Source organism: Pelecanus crispus, chromosome 11 (assembly GCF_030463565.1).
Source record: "Pelecanus crispus isolate bPelCri1 chromosome 11, bPelCri1.pri, whole genome shotgun sequence".
In the NCBI taxonomy this organism is placed as follows: Eukaryota; Metazoa; Chordata; class Aves; order Pelecaniformes; family Pelecanidae; genus Pelecanus; species Pelecanus crispus.
In genome coordinates, this window is record NC_134653.1 from 35303147 (window position 1) to 35324497 (window position 21351).

General features: G+C 41.0%; 1 protein-coding gene across 2 annotated transcripts; it reads left to right on the forward strand.

Moving 5' to 3' along the window:
* The first annotated feature begins 561 nt into the window (after positions 1–561).
* Positions 562–21156, forward strand: PIWIL1 (piwi like RNA-mediated gene silencing 1). Of its 2 annotated transcripts, none has more exons than XM_075718801.1 (20): positions 562–642; positions 4459–4609; positions 5348–5473; positions 6961–7175; positions 8260–8381; positions 9042–9122; positions 10051–10248; positions 10659–10770; positions 12984–13104; positions 13725–13842; positions 14002–14116; positions 15075–15262; positions 15692–15764; positions 16107–16307; positions 16626–16729; positions 17246–17316; positions 17836–17989; positions 18940–19065; positions 20257–20404; positions 21040–21156. In XM_075718801.1, the coding sequence occupies exons 1-20, from the start codon at positions 562–564 to the stop codon at positions 21154–21156; spliced, it is 2622 nt and encodes an 873-aa protein (XP_075574916.1). The 2 variants fall into 2 exon arrangements, with proteins under 2 accessions (XP_075574916.1, XP_075574917.1); XM_075718802.1 differs by having other exon boundaries at positions 4459–4580; positions 5337–5473.
* The last annotated feature ends 195 nt before the right edge of the window (positions 21157–21351 follow it).

The window sequence follows — 21351 nt, forward strand, 5'->3', positions numbered from 1 at the left end:
GCAGACTGCTCGGGGCTGGCGGAGAGGTTCGAGCAGAGCCCACGTGGAAGGCAAGGGTCGCTGTGGGGGGGAGAGGATGGAGAGGTCTCCGGGCCCAGTTTGTATCACCGGGGAGCTGACCTGGCGGTAAGGCTTGCCGTGCGCTTTGGCCGAAGTGTGCACTGCTCCTACAATAATAAAACTAATTGGTATGAATTGAGTCTTAAGTGTGACTTGAAAGTAACATCGGTAGGCCCCGAGTTATACTTGGCTGGGGTTGCAGATCCTGCTGTGCTCTCCAATCTAGTTGACTTACTTCACAGCTTCAGAATTTGTGGTCGGCTGCACCAGTCAACCCAAACTTGACTGTAAGAATCTGTAACTTCCCCACGCTACCTGTCGTGGCTGTGTTAGTGTGGCGATCCAAGAGCAGGGAAGTTTGCAGAGGACGGTTTATTTTACTGAACCAGTTGAAATTAACCAAGGGCAAATGCAATAGTGTTGCTCGTATTTATTGGAATAAGGATGGGGAAGGAGGAGACTGAACACTAATGCAGAAGGTCGTTTGTCTTAGAAGAGAAGATGACGGGAAGAGCTAGAGCCAGAGCAAGAGGAAGACCTCCAGGACAGGAGGCTGCTGTTCCTTCTGTAGGAGCCGCATCTGTAAGTTGGTTCTCTCTTTTAATTAGCACAGCTAGGCTTTGAAATGTCATAGCTCAACTACTATCTCTTCTAATATCAGGTATCTATGTTAGGTGATACGTATGTGTATGTGCATATTATGTCAGCTGTATAGTTACGTTAACTCCTTTTTATTAAGGAAATTTTTGTATGCTTAAAAACAAGTACTCTCTTGCAATGCAGTTGTCCTAATAGAACTGGTGGAAATAGGTAGACGTTTCATAGTCTGCTTTTTCCACTGTGGTACCCTGCAGAGAAACGGAATATAATTAGGCTGCTGCCGCTGTTGATGCGTATTCGGGCAGAACCTGGGCCTGGCAGGTGTTCTGACCTGTTCCTGTTGGTTTTAATATTAATATCAAGGACTTTCTGTCTCTGCATTTGAGCTAGTGTTTAGGGCTTGTTTTGTGCGTATATGCCCTGTTCAAACTGTAGCTTGAAAATGGCTGATACTTCTTTATTTGCAGCCATTGCCACATACCTGGAGATTTTTTAAAGCAGTTCCCCAAATTTGTCAGTAGTTAATAACCATCTTTCATTTGGGAATGTGATCAGATTGGAGGAGTGTTCCTCATCCATTTCTTGTCAATGTGGGATGAGTTCAGACCCTGACAGAAAGTAGTTTACAGTTCTGTTTCTCGAATAGTGAAATGCGTCTTGCAGTAGCATTGATGCACCTCTTGAACCTGGAACAGAATTTATAAACCTAAGAGGGCTGATTACTTCAAATGTGGTTTCTTTGACTTGAATAGAATTGTTAGCAGAAGTCAGGAGGTGATATCAGTGTGCTGCTGTGGGTGAAGAGGAGAGTAAAGGAAACAGTGAGGCTTAGGGACTTTACATGGACTATGAATATTTATGCAGTCTGAGTGGAGGAGTCTGGTTTGGCTTTTTTTTTAATATAAGCTGCTGCTGTTAGACTGTGTGCATCCCCCTCCAAGAGACTTAGTTCCAGAAGTGTTTCCAAAGACACGTTGAAAAGCGGTTGCGGAATGAGTAAGAGGGTTTACATTAGAAGTTTGGAAAATGAGGGCTGAGGCATGCACACTGTCTCAGTTTAAGTGAGAACATAATCTGTGCTCATTGCAGGGAAAGGTGGGAACAACTAGCCATGTGTTGTAGAAGTGAACCATACCATTTGACTTTTACACTGGACTGATACAGAGGTGTCATGATACACCAAGTTCTTATTACTGAGCTTTTTATCAAAAAGCGTTAGTGAGATTTAAGGAGGTCAGGGACCCGCCTTTCCTTCTAATGTCCCAACAACCTGGTGATCTTTCTTGCTGCAGAGGTAGGAAAGAGGATAGGTTGGTCACTCGCTGGGAAATCCTTCCCAACGTGGAGACTGCAGCCTCCAAGGAGGATACCAAGAAGATGGAGCTTGGCTCTTTGTAATGGTGCATGGTGGGAGGGCGAGGCACAATGGACACAAACTGAAGCAAGAGTTGTTTTGACTGGACGTAAAGAAAAATGTTTTCGTGATGAGGACAGTCAGGGACTGGAACAGGTTGCCCACTGAGGTTGTGCAGTCTGCATCCTTGGAGATGGGATAAATCTCTGAGCCACCGGATCAGACCCCATGACTGAACTTGCTTTGAGCAGGAGGTTGGACTAGAGATCTCCGGAGGTTTTTATTACTCCTGAGTAATTCCAGCCTGAATTATCGTGTGGTTCTATGAAGGATAGGGTTGTTGAAACCCCCCTTCCCTGCACCCATACAGTGAACCCTATCCCAGCATAATCTCTTGCTTCAGTTCATAAAGTCATAGAATTATTTAGGTGTGAAAAGACATTTAAGATCATAGAGTCCAACCGTTAACCTAGCACTGCCAAGTCCACCACTACACATCTTTTAAATCCCTCCAGGGATGGGGACTCAACCACTTCCCTGGGCAGCCTGTTCTGGTGCTCGATAAACCTTTTGGTGAAGAAATTTTTCCTGGTATCCAATCTAAACCTCCCCTGGCGCAACTTGAGGTCATTTCGTCTTGTCCTATTGCTTGTTACTTGGGAGGAGAGACCAACACCCACCTCTCTACCCCCTCCTGTCAGGAGCTGCAGAGCGATAAGGTCTCCCCTCAGCCTCCTCTTCTCCAGGCTGAACACCCCCAGCTCCCTCAGCCGCTCCCCACCAGCCCTGTGCTCCAGACCCTTCCCCAGCTCCGTTGCCCTTCTCTGGACACGCTCCAGCACCTCAATGTCCTTCTTGTACTGAGGGGCCCAAAACTGGACACAGTACATGAGGTGCGGCCTCCCCAGCGCCGAGTACAGGGCGACAATCACTGCCCTGTTCCTGCTGGCCCCACTGTTCCTGACACAAGCCAGGATGCTGTTGGCCTTCTTGGCCACCTGGGCACACCGCTGGCTCATGTTCAGCCGGCTGTCAACCAGCACCCCCCAGTCTTCTGCCAGGCAGCCTGTGGCATTGCTTGGGGTTGTCGTGACCCAAGCGGGGGTCCGGCACTCAGCCTTGTTGAACCTCCTACAGTTGGCCTTGGCCTATCGATCCAGCCTGTCCAGATCCCTCTGCAGAGCCTTCCTACCCTCAAGCAGATCAACACTCCCGCCCAACTTGGTGTCTTCTGCAAACTTACTGAGGGCGCATTCAATCCCCTCGTCCAGATCATTGATAATGACTTGACATGGAGCTCTGCTCTGATCCTTTAAGGGATGGGAAGGGAATATAGTCAGCTCAGGATAGCGGGGCTCGGTGCCTAGCTGTTGGACTAGAGAATTCATGTAGGTGACATTGCCGCTTCCTTCAGGGGCAAGGATGGAACATAGATGAGACAGGCAAAGCAGAACAGATCTTTCCTGAACTACTTCTATGCATACTACAGAGAGCACAAAAGTTGTGATAATATGCTGTTACTGTGATAGTACTGGACTGTGATAATTTTCACGTTACGGGTTGTGTACATTCGATCCTTGCAGTAGTGCTTATGGGCATTTACAGACTTCTTAACTTCTTAGAGGGCATACTTTTGATAGATCTTACAACGTGTAGAAATAAGGTGGAGAACAGAGAGGCCTGCTTTGTTACGGATCTTGTGTTCGGTGTCAGAACATGCATATGGGAATCACAAGACACGTGCCAAGAGCTGAGAGCAAAGGAGTAGAGGAGCTCCAGGAATGGTTTGCTGGCAGGTTGTGTGGCACTGGTTCGGGGGTGCCTGCTGCGATGTTGTTGGACAAGACAGAGCCGGGCTGCCTCTCTAGCTCAGGTTTCATGATCATCCTTGCTATTGGCCTCTTGCTTGCTTGCACGTAAAGTAGAGAACTTGATTACTCCTGGAGGGACTAACCTGTGGGGCAGACTGCAATCCAGTAACGTGAAACTCTTGAGTTGTGGGATTGCTCATGGCTGAAGGTTGTGTATTGCAGTTCTTCCAGGCATGACAGTTTTTAGTATCATTTATTCACTAGACACTAAAAATACAAAAGCTGTTTTTAGAAAATAAGTAGTCAGCTACTTGAAGTATCAGCAGGGTTGTTAAAAATGAGAAGTCCAGAAATTTTAGTTAGAGCTTGGAAAGAGAAGGTTTGCATTTACTACTAGTTAAATGAATATTAACTTACAAAAAAAAAAAAATTCCTGAACCCCTTTATTTTGAAGTTCGAAGTACAGAGTAATAACTCTGCTACTTAATATAGGAAAAAAGATTTCACCTTAGTAACTGTTACACTTGGGCATTTGAGTATTCTGCACTTGGTTAGTGACTTTGCTTTGCTGTACTCCTGGAAGTATGCTGTTTCTTCAGTTGCAGTAGGAAAAGTTGCTCCCAACTGTTGCAGGTTCAACAGACCTTGCCAAGTCAGCCACCCGGCCGTCGGCAACTTCAGCAGCCCCGTGTTCCTCCGTCGGTGTTAGAAGAACCTGGTGGCCGTGGCCGACACAGGGGCCCTCAGAGTGTTCCCCAGCGCCAGAACGGGAGAAGGCCGGAAGGTCAGAAAGGGTGAAAAAGTTCATTGCCCACAAGAGCAAGTGTTTTGAAGAGAATGCAATTAAGACATTCTTTAGACTGTATTTCTAATTTTTCTTTTCAAAGTGTGATTTATTACTAAGATTTGGAAAAGTTGACTGTACATGCCTTGGGATGACAGTATTGTCATTCTAAGGTGCAGTATAACTGAACCAGGAATTTTGAAAACTACCTTCAGTGTGCTCTACTCCATCTGTACCATCTCCTATATCAAAATAGTAAAAAAAAAAAAAAAAATTAGAAAGCAGTTGGCACAGTTAACTGCATGAATACGAATAGTAAATTTCATTTTGATATTTCATTGTTTTTCTTGAATCTTCATAAGGAAATTAAACTTTCTTACCTATTTCGCATCACAGTGTATCGAAACATTTTGCTGCTAGCTGGAGCTGAAATGAAAGATCTGTCCTCCCTGTGTTTGCAGAAGAGATTGTTGATTTGGAGGGTTTACATCTTTTTTCATCTGGCTAGTGAGCTGTTCATTTTGCTTACTAGTTAACTGTCTGTAAGGCTTAGGAAGCTAATATGTGTTACCTGAATGCTACTCTAAGATGAATTTACTACATAGAAAAAGCTGAAACTTAACATTTCATGATTTCTCTTAATTTTGTATATATCTGACTTTCAAAATTGAATTGTATTCAATTCTTATCTCTATATAAAACTTGATTGTAATTCTTCCTCAAATTTCCAAACAACAGGATTACAGATTTCGGCAGGATTTCAGGAATTGTCGTTAGCGGATAGGGGTGGACGTCGTAGAGATTTCCATGACCTCGGTGTAAATACTCGGCAAGCCATAGAACATGTTCAAGAGTCAAAAACTGGTATGTTCAGGTTAGACTATGGACATATAAGCAAGTTGAAATGAAAAAATACTTTGCTTTGTTTCTGCTTCTAGTATCCCCTGGAGAGCCACATAAAAACATCTTCATTGTGTACTAGAAAAAGTTACAAGTTGCTCCTGGTATCTGCACAGGAACAGTAAGATAACATGTCTGATGGCAAAGTGCTTCAGACAGAAATTGTGTAGCATTTTAAATTGCAACTGTTTAGACATAAGTGATGATACTTGTATGTTCCTGATGCCCACTTCTACAAGCAGGACTCTTCAGGGCTCTGTAGGTTTGCTTCCAGAATTTCTGGTTTGTAATGCATTGACCTAACCAAACTCGTAAAGATCTCCTAATGAATGTAGAATTTGAGGCCGCTTCTGAAGGAACTTTCTAGTTTAAATAAAAGGTGATATGCTTCTTTCCTTGAGATGAATCGTGCATATGAGAAGCAGTAAAAGGAGGCTGTCGTGATGGTCCTGCCTTCTTGCTAGAATGCAATTGTTTTTAATGTTCAACAGTGCGGGTTCTGTGCTGATAATAGTTTTGTATTGCAAGTGACTCTGTGAGACATCATAACAGTATAACAGCAACCATAGTCCACTTTTCCTTAATTGCATGGTAACTGGAGCATACCACAGGAATGTAAAGGCTTAGTTCTGCTCCAGTCCCTTTGGGTCAGAAGCAGTATAGTTGTTTTCTTTTTCCCCTAGATTTTCTGTCTAGAAAAACAGAATGGTGCTAGATCATGGATCGCTGTACTTAGTAGGCAGCTGTATTGCTGGCCTTTTGTTTTTTCTTTATAGCTTTGTACAGATAGGAAAAAACGGGTAATAAAAACCAAAATAAAGGAATGCCCCATAATTGTCTGCAATGTTTTTTGTATTAGACTTGTGTCTCTAAGTCTAAAAGAAATTGAAATGAGACATGAAAAAAATAGGAAGAAATACTTGAAATAAGTGATCTGGAGCTAGTTATTATTCTTGTGGGTTTTTTGTTTGCTTGTTTGTTCATGAAAAATCTTGAAATACCAAAATAAATGTCATCTTGTCACATATGAAAGGGAATGTGGATATTTCTAGTGATAGTTATTTTTTGTTCTATGTTTATGATTCATGTAAAGAAAGATTAATTTGTCCACAAAGGAAGTTTATGTTTTGGTGGAAATTCGTCTCTCTAGTGCCTGGTACTAATCCTTTGGGAGGCAGGTTACTGATCTAAATGCTTACCTCGTTTGATCTGAGAGTTTTCCTGACCACTGAAGGAATTACAAAAAGCTCTAATGAGCGGGTGAGTGTCTATGATAACACTGTGCCTGTGTGAGCATTTCCTGTAGCTTACTGAGCTAGAACAGTTGCGGAACACAGCGACCTCTAATCTTTGTCTGAATGCCTTATTTTTTAAAAAATTTCTCAAAGCTGTTGGATTACTATAAACTGGTAAAACATTGTAACTACCAAGATGTTTGCCTCTCATTTTAGGTTCTTCAGGTGTTATGATAAAATTAACTACAAATTACTTTCGTTTGACGTCTCGACCCCAGTGGGTTTTGTATCAGTACCATGTTGGCTACAGTCCTGAGATGGAAGCACGCCGCCTTCGATCGGCTTTGCTCTTTCAGCATGAAGAGCTAATTGGAAAGACGCATGCATTTGATGGATCAATACTATTCTTGCCAAAAAAGCTAGGGAACAAGGTGTGATATGAGAATGCTATTTTATTTTTTTTATTTTGACTTGCATTTTGTGATGCTTCTTGTTTCTTACTGGTGTGGATGAAGTTAGAGACTTGATGTCCCATGAGCAACATTTAGTTGGATTGAATATGTTAGTATAAGGTAATTTGCTTGTGTAGAGAAATTTGGTAATAAACTTGTGGTTCTAATGTTTAGGTTTTGCAGGCTAGAGTAACCCTCTGCACAGAAGTGGATAGTACAGACAGTGTTTTTCCTTTAGTTTTCTTTCTGCTTAGATCTTTTCATAACTTCTGTACTTTAACATCCAAGACAATTGAAAGGGTGGCTGTATTGGGTGTATGTGGCAAGGTTTTGGTAGCTGGGGGGTCTGGGGTGGTCCCTGTGGGAAGAGATTTCGGGCTGCTCTGTGCTGTACACAGCCGTTTCCAGCTGGCTGCACAACAGACCCACCTCAGACCAAAGCCGAGCCCATCAGTAAGGTTGATGGCACCTCTGTGTATTTAAAAAGGGGGCAAAAATGCCAGAGCAGAAGAAAAACCTGAGAAGAAAGGAGCAGCAGAAGGAAAATGCCATGTACTGATGGTAACCCCTGCCTCCCCCCATTGCCTTGGTGAAGGGACTGAGTGTAACCGGCGGCGTTAACAGAGGGGGGCAGAGGAGTCCGGAGTGAAGTTGAGCCTGGAAAAGTGAGAGGGGGAAGATGTTTTCACTTTGTGTTTTAATGTTTGTCTTTTTGCCTCCCAGTACCTGAATTAGTTACATATTAATTGGCAATATATTAAGTTTATTCCCTCAAGTTGAGTCTTTTTCCCATGATGGTAACAGGTAAGCGATCTCCCTGTCTTCATCTTGAATTCAGCTGCTTTGGGGATAGCCTCCGTTCTACTCTGTTAGTCGTCTTCACCCAAACGAATGCAGCATTTTCGGTTGTAGTTTACAGTCATAGTAGGAAATCAAACTCCTGTTACAGCTAAGTCTTGAATTATTGCTTAGAATCTTAATGTACAAGTCCAATTCGATATTAATGGAGCAAAGTCCAGCCCTGTTTGCCTCTAGTTTTATTAACCTAACTGCACTTTCTCAGGTTACTGAAGTGTTTAGTAGGACTCGAAATGGAGAGGATGTGAAGATAACAATCACGTTGACTAATGAGTTGCCACCTACTTCACCTACATGTCTGCAGTTTTACAACATCATTTTTAGAAGGTTTGCTGTCCAAGTTATGTCTTTATAAGAAGTCATTCTAAAAACACCTGACTTAAGTTTTTCCTTTCGGAAGAATGGACTACAAATCAATATTACAAATGCAAATTTTTAAGCCTTTGTAGCTACCGTTACTATGTGGTCAGCCACATCTGGCAACATTTTAATGTGCAGTTATATGCACGTTTCTGGCATGTGTTACGTGAAATGAGTTTATACCTTTTCCCTGAGCCAGCAGATTCACACTGGAGTGATAACTGTCGTGGGCAGCTAGTCCTATCTCTGCCCTCGTTTCGTGTCTGTGGATTTGCCTCTTCAAGCAAATGGTAATGCAGGACCTTGAACTGGCAAATGACTTTTTTTTGCTGTAGTGTTTCCACTTAACCTTGGTCCCTGGACTACCTGGTTCATCTGAAAGGTAGCTACTACTGAAGCTGCTACCTTCAACTGGTTGGTGAAGGGTTGGGTTGTATGCTAACTTAACTGATTGTTATTAATAAGTATACATGGCCTTTCTAAACTGAGTTTAATGAAAAGTTCACATTCATGCTTGTTTTGTATGGTCAGATGAACAAAAAATGAGGTTGTACAGAGGGGTGGGACTATGCATAGTTTGATAAACTGAATAATAATGGTAAATGACATCCGTATTTCAATTTCTAGGCTTTTGAAGATGTTGAATTTGCAGCAGATTGGACGTAATTATTACAACCCCAGTGACCCAGTCAGCATCCCTAATCACAGGTTTGGCAAAAAGGATGCTGGGATTTAGCAGGGGTGCAGGGAGAAAGGATGATATTTTGATACTGCTCTGGTGATTTATCTTGTAATAAACCCATGGACTTGAAAACTGGACGCCCAGGAGGCGTGAGACCTCATTCTCCTAACTTAGTTTCTTCTGTGTGTAGGATCTCATTACTCTTCACCAGGGTATGTGCTGCTATTACATTTTACTCCGATGTCAGAAACCTCGCTTAAATGTCTGTAAGGCTGAGGTCTCTGAATACTTTAATTCTAAAGGTCAGGAGTGTCCAGCCTTCATTCTGAGGGCTGTTTAATCTGCCATGTAAATTCAGATCTGGCCATACCCTGCTGGGTAGTTCTGGAGCTCCCCTGTTGCTAGCTGTTGTGTCTTGTAGGGGACCCGGGCAGGGAATGGGGGCAATGTGACTGGTGCTTCTGGCTAGCCCGAGGCCTGTCGTACAAGTTGGGAAGCATGAGTTCGACTGGGGCCCCATCATATGGCTGTGGTTTACTCCTTGCCATTAACCTAGCCTACATAACCTGCTTGAAGGAAGAAACTGGACAGTGTTCTACTAGATACACTGTTGGTCTTTTTAAAATGTCTTGAATACCCATGGCACTTTGTATTTAAGATATTTAAGACTAATAGCATGAAATGGATCTCAGGTTTTGAGGCATCCTTTCTTTCACTTTGCTTATATTGCTACATCATTAAATTAATCTTTTTTTATCTTAAGTGACTAAAGATACCTGCATATAAAATATTTTTGGTTTTGTTAACTTTCAGGAGCTTGTTTATATTTGGATAATGGTTTCTTTGTGCCTTGACTGCTTTCTGGTGTCTGGGAAAGTGGACAGAAATAACTCAAGGGGTGAGAATAGAGGTGCTTTAAAGCATGTTAAGATTCTGTATGTTCTCTTTTGACAGGTTGATGGTTTGGCCAGGCTTCACAAGCTCTATCCTCCAGTATGAGGAAAGCATTATGTTATGTACAGATGTGAGCCATAAGGTTCTTCGCAGTGAAACTGTGTTGGATTTTATGTACAGTCTGTATTACCAGGTTGAAGAGCAAAGATTTAGAGATGCCTGTGCTAAAGAGCTGATAGGCTTGATTGTCCTTACAAAGTAAGTCTCTTTGGACTCTTGTAGTCTTCTGTTTATTTTTATGTTATTTATTTATTTATATTTTATTTTTTCTATTTATTTTTTTGGACATTCCATGTCCTGAAGTATACAATGAAACATCAGAAAGCATGAAAATGATACCATTGTCAAGCTAGCAAACTAATGGGGGTGACAGTGTTTACAAAAGCACAAAGCACATACTGCATTAGTTCTGTTTTCATTTGGTTTTATTACAGTTTAGCTTTTAGTAGAATTGATACCTGTTACAATTGAAAAGAAGTTACTCCTGCTGATAGGAGCAAAACTTTCAACTTACACGAGTATTGCTATTAACTTTTTTTTGTCCCGCGGTTCTATTTCTTTTCTGTTTGACTTAAGACTTAAAAAAAACCTGATGAAATTGTCTCTAGGTACAATAACAGAACATACAGAGTTGATGACATCGACTGGGATGCCAATCCACAGTGTACCTTTAGAAAATCAGATGGTTCTGAGATCAGCTACGTGGACTACTACAAAAGGGTATGGAAGCTGAACTGTCAGTGTGTGCATTATGCTTTAACTGGACACGTTAGAGCATTGTTAGAGGTTTACTCATGATGCATGGATTTGTAATTCATAATTTTCTTTAATAGAATTTTATTTTTAATGGTTGTTATGTAAGCTGTGAGCAGTAAGTAACCTATGCAGCATGATTCGGCATGAGTAGTCCATCCAATGAGTAGTCGGTCAGGCAGAAATTCCAGGAGGCCTGCATGGATGAACAAGGAGCTCCCGGGAAAACTCAGAAAGGAAGCATACAGAAGGTGGAAGCAGGGACAGGTAATCTGGGAGGAATATGGAGACATTGTCCCAGCATGCAGGAATGAGGTTAGGAAAGCCAAAACCCAGCTGGAATTGAATCTGGCCGAGAATGGTCAAGGTGACAGGAAGGGCTTCTATAAGTACATGAGTGATAAAAGGAGAACTAGGGAAAATTTGGCCCTACTTCTGTGAATGAGGCAAGGGCCGCTGGTGACACAGGGTGTGGAAAAGGATGAGGTACCGAATGCTGCCTTCACCTCGGTCTTTACTAGCAAGGCCACCATTCAGGATTCCCAGGCCCCAGAGACCAGGGAAAAGCCTGGAGCAGGGAAGATACACCGTTGGTGGAAGAGAATCAGGTTGGGGAATACTTCAGCAAATTAGGCATACCTGAGTCCGTGGGCCCTGAGGGGTTGCACCTACGAGTAGCTGAGGCAGCTGGCTCATGTCATTGTGAGGCCACTGTCAATAATCTTTAAATGATGGTGGTGATAGGGAAAAGTGCCCGAGGACTGGAGGAAATCAGATGTCACTCTGATCTTGAAGAAGTTCAAGGAGGATGACACGGGGAACTACAGGCCAGTCAGCCTGACAGTGATCCCTGGGAAAGCGACGGAGCAGCTGATCCTGGAAACCATTTCCAGGCGCGTGAACGACAAGTAAGTCATCAGGAGTAGTCAGCGTGGCTTCACCAAGGGAAAGTCATGCCTAACCAACTTGATAAACTTCCATGATGAAATGACTGGCTTGGTAGATGAGGGGAGAGCAGTGGATATTGTCTGCCCGGACTTCAGTAAGGCTTTTGACACTGTCTCCCGCAAGATCCTCGTGGAGAAGCTGATGGCGTGTGGGCTGAATGAGCAGGCGATGAAGTGCACCGACAGCTGGCCGAAGGGCCAGGCCCGGGGGTGGTGGCTGGGGGCGCAGTGTGTAGCCGCAGTCCAGGAGCGAGCGGCGTACCCCGGGGTCAATACTGGGGCCGATCCTCTTGAACGTCTTTATTAACGCTTTGGGTGATGGGGCAGTATACCCTCAGCAAGTTTTGCTGATAATTTACTGGAGGTAGAATATATGGACAGTCATCTTAAGAGAAATTACTGTTCGATGCTTTTGGTTCTTTGAAACAAGGTTTATGTAGGTCTTTCGTAGCTTAACCTTCTCTGCCATTGAGGCTTACCACTGTAACCGTGAAATCTCTCCACACATCAGTTTCAACTGTAGAACAGGATGGGACTTAATAAAAAATTTTGCTTCTAGTTTATTACCCATTCTGGTTCAGGATGGAGTTTATAAATGATAAATGTTCTCTGCCTTCCTACTTTTGTTGTGATCTCACTTTTTTGTATGTAAATGCTATCCTTTGGATGGTTTCTGAGGTGTGGTTCTTTTTAAGAAGTTAAAATATGAAGCATGTTTGTTGACTGTCAGCTTGTGTTACCTTTTTGTGGGTGTTTTTTTCTTATTCCTAATCTAAATTAGTGACTGCTAGACAGACCAGCTATTGCCAGATGCAAGGAAAGGTTGCGGGAGGGCTGAATTTCAGAAACTTCGTTGGAATTTTGTTTGATTCTTGTGATGTCTTGAATTAAATTCCTCTATAGAGCAGGAACTTTGTCCATTACTGAACTGGAACGAGCAGCCTGATCTTGAGTGATACCACCTCAGGCAAGGCAGAAGCATTGTTTCTGTTGTCTCTTATGAGTCAATAATTTGGTGGCACCAATAGAGAGCACCACCTCTTGGCTTTTTCTGACAAAACCAGTTTCTCTCAAGTTAGATGTGCTAATTGGAAAAAGTTCCTGGTGGCTTTTGTTTTGGTTTTGTTAGTTTTAGGAAAAATAAAATGAGCATTTCTAAAGTGAGCATTATTATTAAGAAAACTGAGTGCTTGTTATGAATAAACTAACATACGATATCTGTTTCTAATACAGCAATATAATCAAGAAATTACTGACTTGAACCAGCCTGTCTTGATCAGTCAGTCTAGGAGGAGGAGAGGAAGCATGATGCCAGGGCCCGTGGTTCTAATTCCAGAGCTGTGCTTCCTAACAGGTACTGTAGCATTTTTTTCATATCAAAGCATCTGTCAAACCATAATGCCTACTGCAGCTGGTATTTTGACAGCAGCCTCTTGCCAAGTAGAAATGTTTTGTTTGTATAAATGTGAGTTTAGAAACAAGTTTTGTAGCAAAAAAATTAGATACTTAAATGAGGCTGAAAAGTTTGAAGGGTTTTGATGTTGTATAGTCTTTACGTACAGTGTTCAACATTGGCCCGCTGATAACTTGTAGAGTTTTTTGGCAGTAGAACTTCTGTTGAAAAAGAGAAATTTACTATAAGTGGATGATTCTGTGAGATACATTAATACGTATTTTCCTCTGAGATACTCGCTTTGCGCTAGCCATACCTGTCCATCTCAGCACTGTCTTGTTTTGCTTTGGAAATGTAAATGAAGAGCTGCGTGTTTTGTGTGGTTTCCTCCTAAGTGCAAAAATCCAGAAATTTTTTCTTCTGTGCAGATGGGAATGTATGTACAGAGAGCAACTGAAAACCTTGGTTACTACTGACACCACTTTACATGTCTGCAGTACATGCATAGTTAATCTGTATGACTTGCAAGTTTACTTCTCTTAGTCTAACTTTTACTCAGAAAAAGATTTTGCTGTTAACAGGATTAACCGAGAAGATGCGTAATGATTTTAATATGATGAAGGACTTGGCTGCTCATACACGGCTGCCACCTGAGCAAAGGCAACATGAAATTAGAAGACTTATTGACTACATCCGAAAGTATGCTACCTTAGTACCTTCTGTATTTTTGTCATGAAAAATCTGTATGATAAACTTCTTTTTTGCAACAAACTTTTTGGAAATCTTACTGGTTTTAAAAAAGAAAAGTCCCAGCAAGGAAAATTTCTTTGTTTTAATTTAAATCTTGTTTTTAAACAGAGATGACAGTGTTCAGAAGGAACTCCGAGACTGGGGTTTAAGCTTTGATTCTAATTTATTATCCTTTACGGGAAGAGTTGTCCAAGGAGAAAAGATCCTTCAATCAGGAAATGTGGTAAATAAAACTTCTGGGTCTCTCACTGATGAAGCAAGTTCTTAAGGAAGAAAATACTACTTGTGGTTTATAAATGAAGGATTGATTATAAGTGCAAACGTTACACACAAGTCTTTGTCCAAACAGGAGACTTGCAAACTTAAATTGTTTACAAGTTCTGTTTAGAAACACCTGAAGATTTTTCTGCCTTGCATTACAATAGCATCTGCCTTGCAAAACAGTCCCTCTGTCTAAACAGAGTCATTTCAGATACACGAACTAGGAGACTAGAGGGGTTTGTAACTAGTTCCCATTTATTAAAATACCGAGGCTTTGAAATGGAAAGCCACTAATTATTTCAGTTCAGTAGACAGAACACGTACAGCATCTGTGCACTCAACGGTGGGGTGACTCTTCAGTGCGAATAACTTAGATTTCAAATAAGTCATAGATTGCCCTAAAACATGATGTGTTTGCTCTGTAGTAGAGGTCGTTTCTTTTGAATGGATGCTGGATGGAAAAGGGCATTCTACAGTGTCTTGATCTGTATATCTGTGTATTTGGTAAAGCTTTTTTTAGTCTTGTTGAAAAGATCTGATATCTTCTTTGTAATAATACTTTTCTTTTTCTCAAGCAGTTATTAAAAAGAAAAATGGGAGAAAAATAAGTCAATACATTAACAGTTATGTCTTTGTAGCACAAAAACTGCAGCAAATAGTAATAACTTATCTGGGAAAAAAATTATAAGTATCTGCATAATTATGAGTGACACATTTGAAGAGTGTAGGATTTCTTGGAAGGGCTAGATAAAGCTTATTCTAAATGCACAACAATAGCAGTAAAAGAACAGATAAAAATCAAGTAATTTGTTCTAGGCAGAAGCGTTACAGTCTGTTCTTGAAGCATATCAGGAAGTAGTTGTGGTATAGCTTGTCTGGTAGGGTGTTGATTTTCTTTCTCTCCCATCTCTTATTTACAGTTTGATTACAATCCTCAGTTTGCTGATTGGTCAAAGGAAACTAGGGGAGCTCCCTTAATCTGTGCAAAGCCTCTGGACAACTGGTTATTAATATACACACGCCGCAACTATGATATTGCTAATACGTTACTTCAAAATCTGTTTAAAGTCACACCATCCATGGGCATCAGAATGAACAAGGCAACCATGTAAGTGTCTTTAGAAAGCCGATGGACAAATGCGTTTATAGTTGTTAAGGTCTATCTGTTAGCATGCGTAGGCTGTTAAATGGGGAGATAGCATAGTATGTCACACTACCGACTTCTGTGAGATTTTTAAGAAAACAAAGTTGCTTTCAGTGTGCAAATTGTTCAGTTTTCTCTAGTGACTGATTTTCTTACTTGTACTTTGAGTACCTGTGCTTGCTTTTAACTTTGGATTTCATTGCTCTTGGAAATCTGAGTTGGGGGTGATTCCTCTTTAATCTTCAAAGTCTGTGAATATTGTACGTTTATTAACAGCTATAAATGTGACACTTCATACGGTACTGATGCATAATGAGCATTTATGTTTTTGCTGAAGTTTCAATAGCTGTTAGTTGGGTTTTTTCTGTAAGCACTTTTTCTCTTCCTTTTCAGGATTGAAGTAGATGATAGAACAGAAGCTTATTTAAGGGTTTTGCAGCAAAGTGTTACCCCTGACACAAACATAGTATGTATTTGACTCCATAATTTCAAATCATGTTAGTCTCTGTAATTGGTGCTTTAAGACTAGTGGGATTCATTCTCGGAAATAAAACTCTTGGCTCCTGAGTATCTACTACATGCCTACTCATAGTCCTGTTCAAACCCCAGGCTAACTATGAGTATCCTTCTGGAGGAGAGCCTTTGTGCTTGGCTCTGAAGTATAGACACTGAAACTTTCCGCGTATTTCTTTCGCTGTGAACACTTGAATATTTCTCCTGAGCGTAAGAAACTTTTCCTAAAGAACTACAGCTGTTATGCAAATCTGAGAATGCAGCTGCTTGAAAACTTTTTTTTTTCCCTTTAAAGGCAGTTTGTGTTTTGTCTAGTTCCCGAAAGGATAAGTATGATGCTATCAAGAAATACTTATGTACAGATTGTCCCATTCCAAGTCAATGTGTGATTGCTCGCACTTTAAGCAAGCCTCAGACTGCTATGGCCATAACAACAAAAATTGCCTTACAAATGAACTGCAAAATGGGTGGAGAACTTTGGAGTGTTGAGATCCCAGTAAGTAATTTTTTTTTTTTTTTTTTGGAATGGTAACCGCTGTCTTTATTGAGCCTTATTTAGCAAGCAAGCCTTTTTCCCCAAAAAAGAAAACTGGGTATTATTTGTGTTGTCTGTTTTGTGTCTGTGGGAAGAGGCATGAAGTTAACTATGACGTAAGGAGACATTTAATTAAAGAATTCCGTGCCCATGGTTTACTTAAGTGTCCTGAAACCATACAGCTTATGTCACATTCTTGTTCCACTGTAGGGTGGAGATGATGGGTGCTTTGGCATGTCTTCACATACTAATCCATGTTCTGCATTGACTCCTTTTAAGCTGAAACAGGTAATGATTGTGGGAATTGATTGTTACCATGACACCTTATCTGGAAAGCAGTCAATTGCAGGATTTGTCGCTAGCCTGAATCAAACAATGACACGGTAAGATTTGAATGCCAGAGAAAAAAAAAAAAAAAACAAAACAGAATCTTTATCTTTCCCTTAACTGAAAAGTAGTTTGAATGTGGTGGGCCATCATGAAAGGTCCAAATTGATTTACTATACATTGTTAACAAGAACTATATATTATGAATTATTTTTTTTTTTCCACTGCATCCCTTAAAAAATAGCCTTGTCATTCCACAGCGCTTGGGAGAGGGGACGAATGGTGGGGCAAGGGCTGGGATGAATAGAGGGTGTCAGGGTGACAGGCTCTTCTCCCTTTTGCATTGACTTGAGTGGAAGTTTTTTGATGGAGAGGAATTGCACATGGTGGTAAGGTGTTTGTCTGCCACAGGGGCTTTGTGAGGGAAGTCTCATAGTACGCTAACTCTTCCTTGACTGCCTTGGCCCACAGTAGCCATAAAGGCTAAGTGGTCATAGCCATTTAAAAAGTAACTTCATTAAAGTAAGCCTGGGAAATGCTTTGAAGATGGTCTTTTATTTTGTTCTTGCCAGGTGGTTCTCCCGCTGTGCTGTTCAAGGTCGTGGGCAAGAACTCGTGGACGGGCTGAAAGCCTGCTTGCAAAGTAAGGGAAGGCTTTCTGCTCTTGTTGAGTCAGACCTGCGGAATGACGGTTTAGCTTCCTCAAAACACACTCCTCAGCCGCCTTGAGCAGAGGCGTTACTAACTCGCACTCAGATAAAAACAGATTAAAAATAGTTATAAATATTGCTGAAAATTAATAGCGGTTTGTGTACGTTCTTTCATTGATTCCCATATTTCTTAACAGTAATTAAATGCTACTTAGCAGTATGCTTTAAAGGAGACAGATTTAAAGGATGACAGCTCCTTGCTGTGAGAGAGGCCAGTGGAGTAGATAATCTCCTTAGGTTCGTTCTTTTTGTGTCGGTAAGCAGGTAAACCGGAATTCTTTTTGCAGGTAACATTTGTGCATTGTGATGCATACCTGTTTTGGGTTACCGAAATATTGAGGACCTGAGGTTTCAAAACTTACTGCTGTTTCTCCAGTAATAAAAATCCATTTTTTTATTTTGGAATGAACTGTCATTATAGCTAACAGCTTTTACTCTGTTTCTTTTTTAAGCTGCTCTAAGAGACTGGTTCAAGTGGAATAAGTATTTGCCCTCTCGTATTATTGTGTATCGTGATGGTGTAGGAGATGGACAGCTAAATACTTTGGTTAATTATGAAGTGCCTCAATTTCTGGATTGCTTGAAGAGTGTTGGTAAAGACTACAAGTAAGTCTCTTTCCACCAACCCCCTTTTTTATACTGTAAGAGAAATATGCGCTGGGATACAAGAAGTGGTTACAGATGAAGATCGTGTCATCTTTTCAGCCTTATTTATTTTTACTTGAGCTCAGATAGCCGCATTTCTGATGATTGCTTATGTGATTTGAGATACCTAACTTGTAATGTAATAGGAAAAATCTGTAGTACACGCACCACATGAGTGTTCAATACCCATGAGTACGCACATGCGCATATACTCTTTAGGCATTCTTGATGCATATGGTAATTAATGCTTTTTTTCAACTGGTTGATCATAGCCTGATTACTATCACATGTGTCCGGTAGGTCCATTTTTTTTTCTTTCCACTTTGAAAGGACCGGCTAGTGTCCAGTCACTTATGTTGTGCGCAGTTTTCAACATTCCGTTTTAAAACTTACCAACTGCAGTGACTTGGTTTCTTAATCTGTTCTGAAAAATGAAAATATTTCCTGACACTGCCCGCAAGCGGAGCACAAAACAAGTTCTAGATAGTAAGAACTGAAGTGCTTACTTCTTTTGTTTAGCTTTTGTTAATGCCTTGCTCTTCACCAAAACCACTGTTAAAACTCAGTGTTTTCTATATGAGAAGATGAGGTAGAGAGAGAGTGGAAATTGGATCTGTATTTAGAAGATCCCTTTTTGGTCTGTTTTGTGTCTCCCTCTGAAGTTAAATATAAGCTGGATTGGTGAGTAGTAGTATCAAAGTTGCACCTGAAACTAAGAATCTAAAGTTATGAACGATGTCCTATTTAATCTAAATCAATGAATCAGTGAAGACTTACATATGAAATTAATGCCCTGGAGAACTCTAAAAGTGCTTTTCATTTGAAGCTGTAGGGAATCTGCTCCTGAAATACACAGTGCAGTTTTTCAGGGTAGTTTTGTGGTGTTTTTCTTTTATTTTCCTTTATTTTAGTCCAAGACTTACTGTGATAGTCGTGAAGAAACGAGTGAATACCAGATTCTTTGCGCGGTGTGGTGGAGAACTTAAAAACCCACCCCCTGGTACTGTTGTTGATGTGGAGGTTACCAGACCAGAATGGTAAGTTGGTATAGAAGTAACATTTCTTCTGGTTGCTGGCAACCTGATAATAACGGAAATATATCCGATATTAAATTGGCTATGGGATCAAGTAGAAGAACACTTTCCACACTTCTGTCCTTTTGAAAAGAAATCACAGTGAATGTGTAGATGGAGAAAATGGAGAAGTTTAAATTTTATGAATTAATTTTGCAATTATTTCATGGTTTCCAATATGTGGTATTTGTATGCATCAGAGTATTTTGTAACTGTGTTTAAGTAAGTATCTGTGTGTTTCACTTCCTGGTGTTCCTTTTTTTGATTTTTTTTTTTTTTAAAGGTTTAGTACTGAATGACTGCCTGTTGATAGGATTGCCCAACTTGTCCTTAACTGAAATGAAATTCTATCTAGCTGTACTTTTGACATTGCACATAGCTTTTATTACTTTGTAAGGGTGCATTTTATGAGCAAGCGTTGGAAGTATTCTTTGGTGGTTGGGAAGTCACTAGAAGAAGACTCGGAATTGTACAGTCATGTGCGTAGGTAAAACACGTACACAGATCTCGTTGACTTCACTCGCTTGCTGTTAGTATTGAATTGAATAAGTATTGAATTAGTTGATTAATTGAATTAGTATTGAATGTTTTTGCCAGTCACGCTCCACAAAACTCAGGTCAGGTATGTGGGAAATGCAAAGCTCATTCGGTATGTGGTGAAAGGCCCGACTTGGGTCAAGGAACGCCGGAGCGTGTAGGAAACGGTGCAGTCTTCTGTGGCAGCCACCGTTCCCATAGGTAGTTTTGCCTTTCTTTTTGGATTTTACCAGCTCGCTGCAGGCGTTCCAAGTGTTGTGATGGGTGACAAACATCCACACGTGGCTCAGGGGGGCTAGAGTAAATGAGGAGCATGAGCTAAGTACGTGTGCGGGGTGGTCATCAGGAGGAAAACTGCACATGAAGAACAGTTAAGATCTTCATGGTCTTAAGACCTGTCCCATGTAATAAGATGATTTACATTCTTCCAGATCTCCTGGCCTTTCAGAAATAGAGGAAACTGTTTTGTGACCAAAGTGTAGACATACTTTTGGGGTTTACTCAGTATGCATAAAGTGACTTGAAGGAAATAAGAAAGACAAAATTGATTTGCATTTTTCTAAGAAAATCAGCCCTTTCTGTACCAGACTTCTGGGGTTTTGTTTTTTTCTATTACAGGTATGATTTCTTTATTGTGAGTCAGGCAGTGAGAAATGGTTGTGTTGCACCCACTCATTATAACGTAATTTATGACACTAGCAAACTGAAACCAGATCACGTACAACGTTTAACCTACAAACTTTGCCACATGTACTATAACTGGTCGGTAAGTATTTCCTCTGGGAGATGATAATATTTTTCTTCTCGGATTGTGCATCTCGATGCAGTAACAACCCACAGGAAGGTAGAAAAAGGTATCCTTAAAACACCTGTATTCTCATTAGAAAATTCTTGGTTTGAGTATTGTTCCCAAATTCTGTGTCGAAAGCCAAACTGAAATGGTTATTTCTTACCTGCAGAAATACTTATTTCTTTGTGTGGAGATGGAACTGTGCTCCTCCATTTCCCTTGAGGCTGCTTCTGTGGCGTACCAAGGTCAGCACACGGTCAGCTCACGCCTGAGGTGTGCTTTGGATTTGTCAGTTTAGCAATCATAAATACGTCACGTGGCTTAACCCACCAGCATCAAATGCAAACCTGCGTGAGAGGCTTTTTTGCAGTGAGGAGGGGAATGGAGTTGGCAAGTTTTTTGCATCTGTTCTTCTGTAAAGCATGGGGTTTTAACGCGTTCAGTGTATGTAATGTTGTTTTCACAAATCTGCATAAACTACAGGGAATGTAAATTTTACATGTATGTATCCAAACTTTAGAATTCCAGGACTCTCATTGTTACAGTGAACGCGTGCTTACTTAAATGACTTGAAAATAATACTTTTTTTTCCTCTTTTTTCCCTTCTGCAGGGTGTTATCAGAGTACCTGCTCCTTGCCAGTATGCTCATAAACTGGCTTTCCTTGTCGGTCAGAGTATTCACAGAGAACCAAACCTGTTGCTTTCAGACAGACTTTACTATCTCTGAAGTTGAGTTACCAGCAAAAACAAAAAAAGTATAGTTCCTTTCTAGGGAATGTAGAATTGTCTGGTTTTTTGCTTTGGGTGTTTGGGTTTTTTTTTCCTTTTCCCCCTTTAAGGGACATGTGCATGGGATAATGAGTATGTGCCGCTATGGAACTTTATTGTCATTGTAGCAGGAAAAAGCTTGAGGTAGCAGATC

Bases quoted from the DNA above. Each gene is read 5' to 3' on its own strand.
- PIWIL1 (XM_075718801.1), top strand. From the start codon at position 562: ATGACGGGAAGAGCTAGAGCCAGAGCAAGAGGAAGACCTCCAGGACAG. The intron at 7,176-8,259 runs GTGTGATATGAG...GCACTTTCTCAG, and splicing joins CAAAAAAGCTAGGGAACAAG to GTTACTGAAGTGTTTAGTAG. The intron at 17,317-17,835 runs GTAAGGGAAGGC...TTCTTTTTTAAG, and splicing joins GCTGAAAGCCTGCTTGCAAA to CTGCTCTAAGAGACTGGTTC.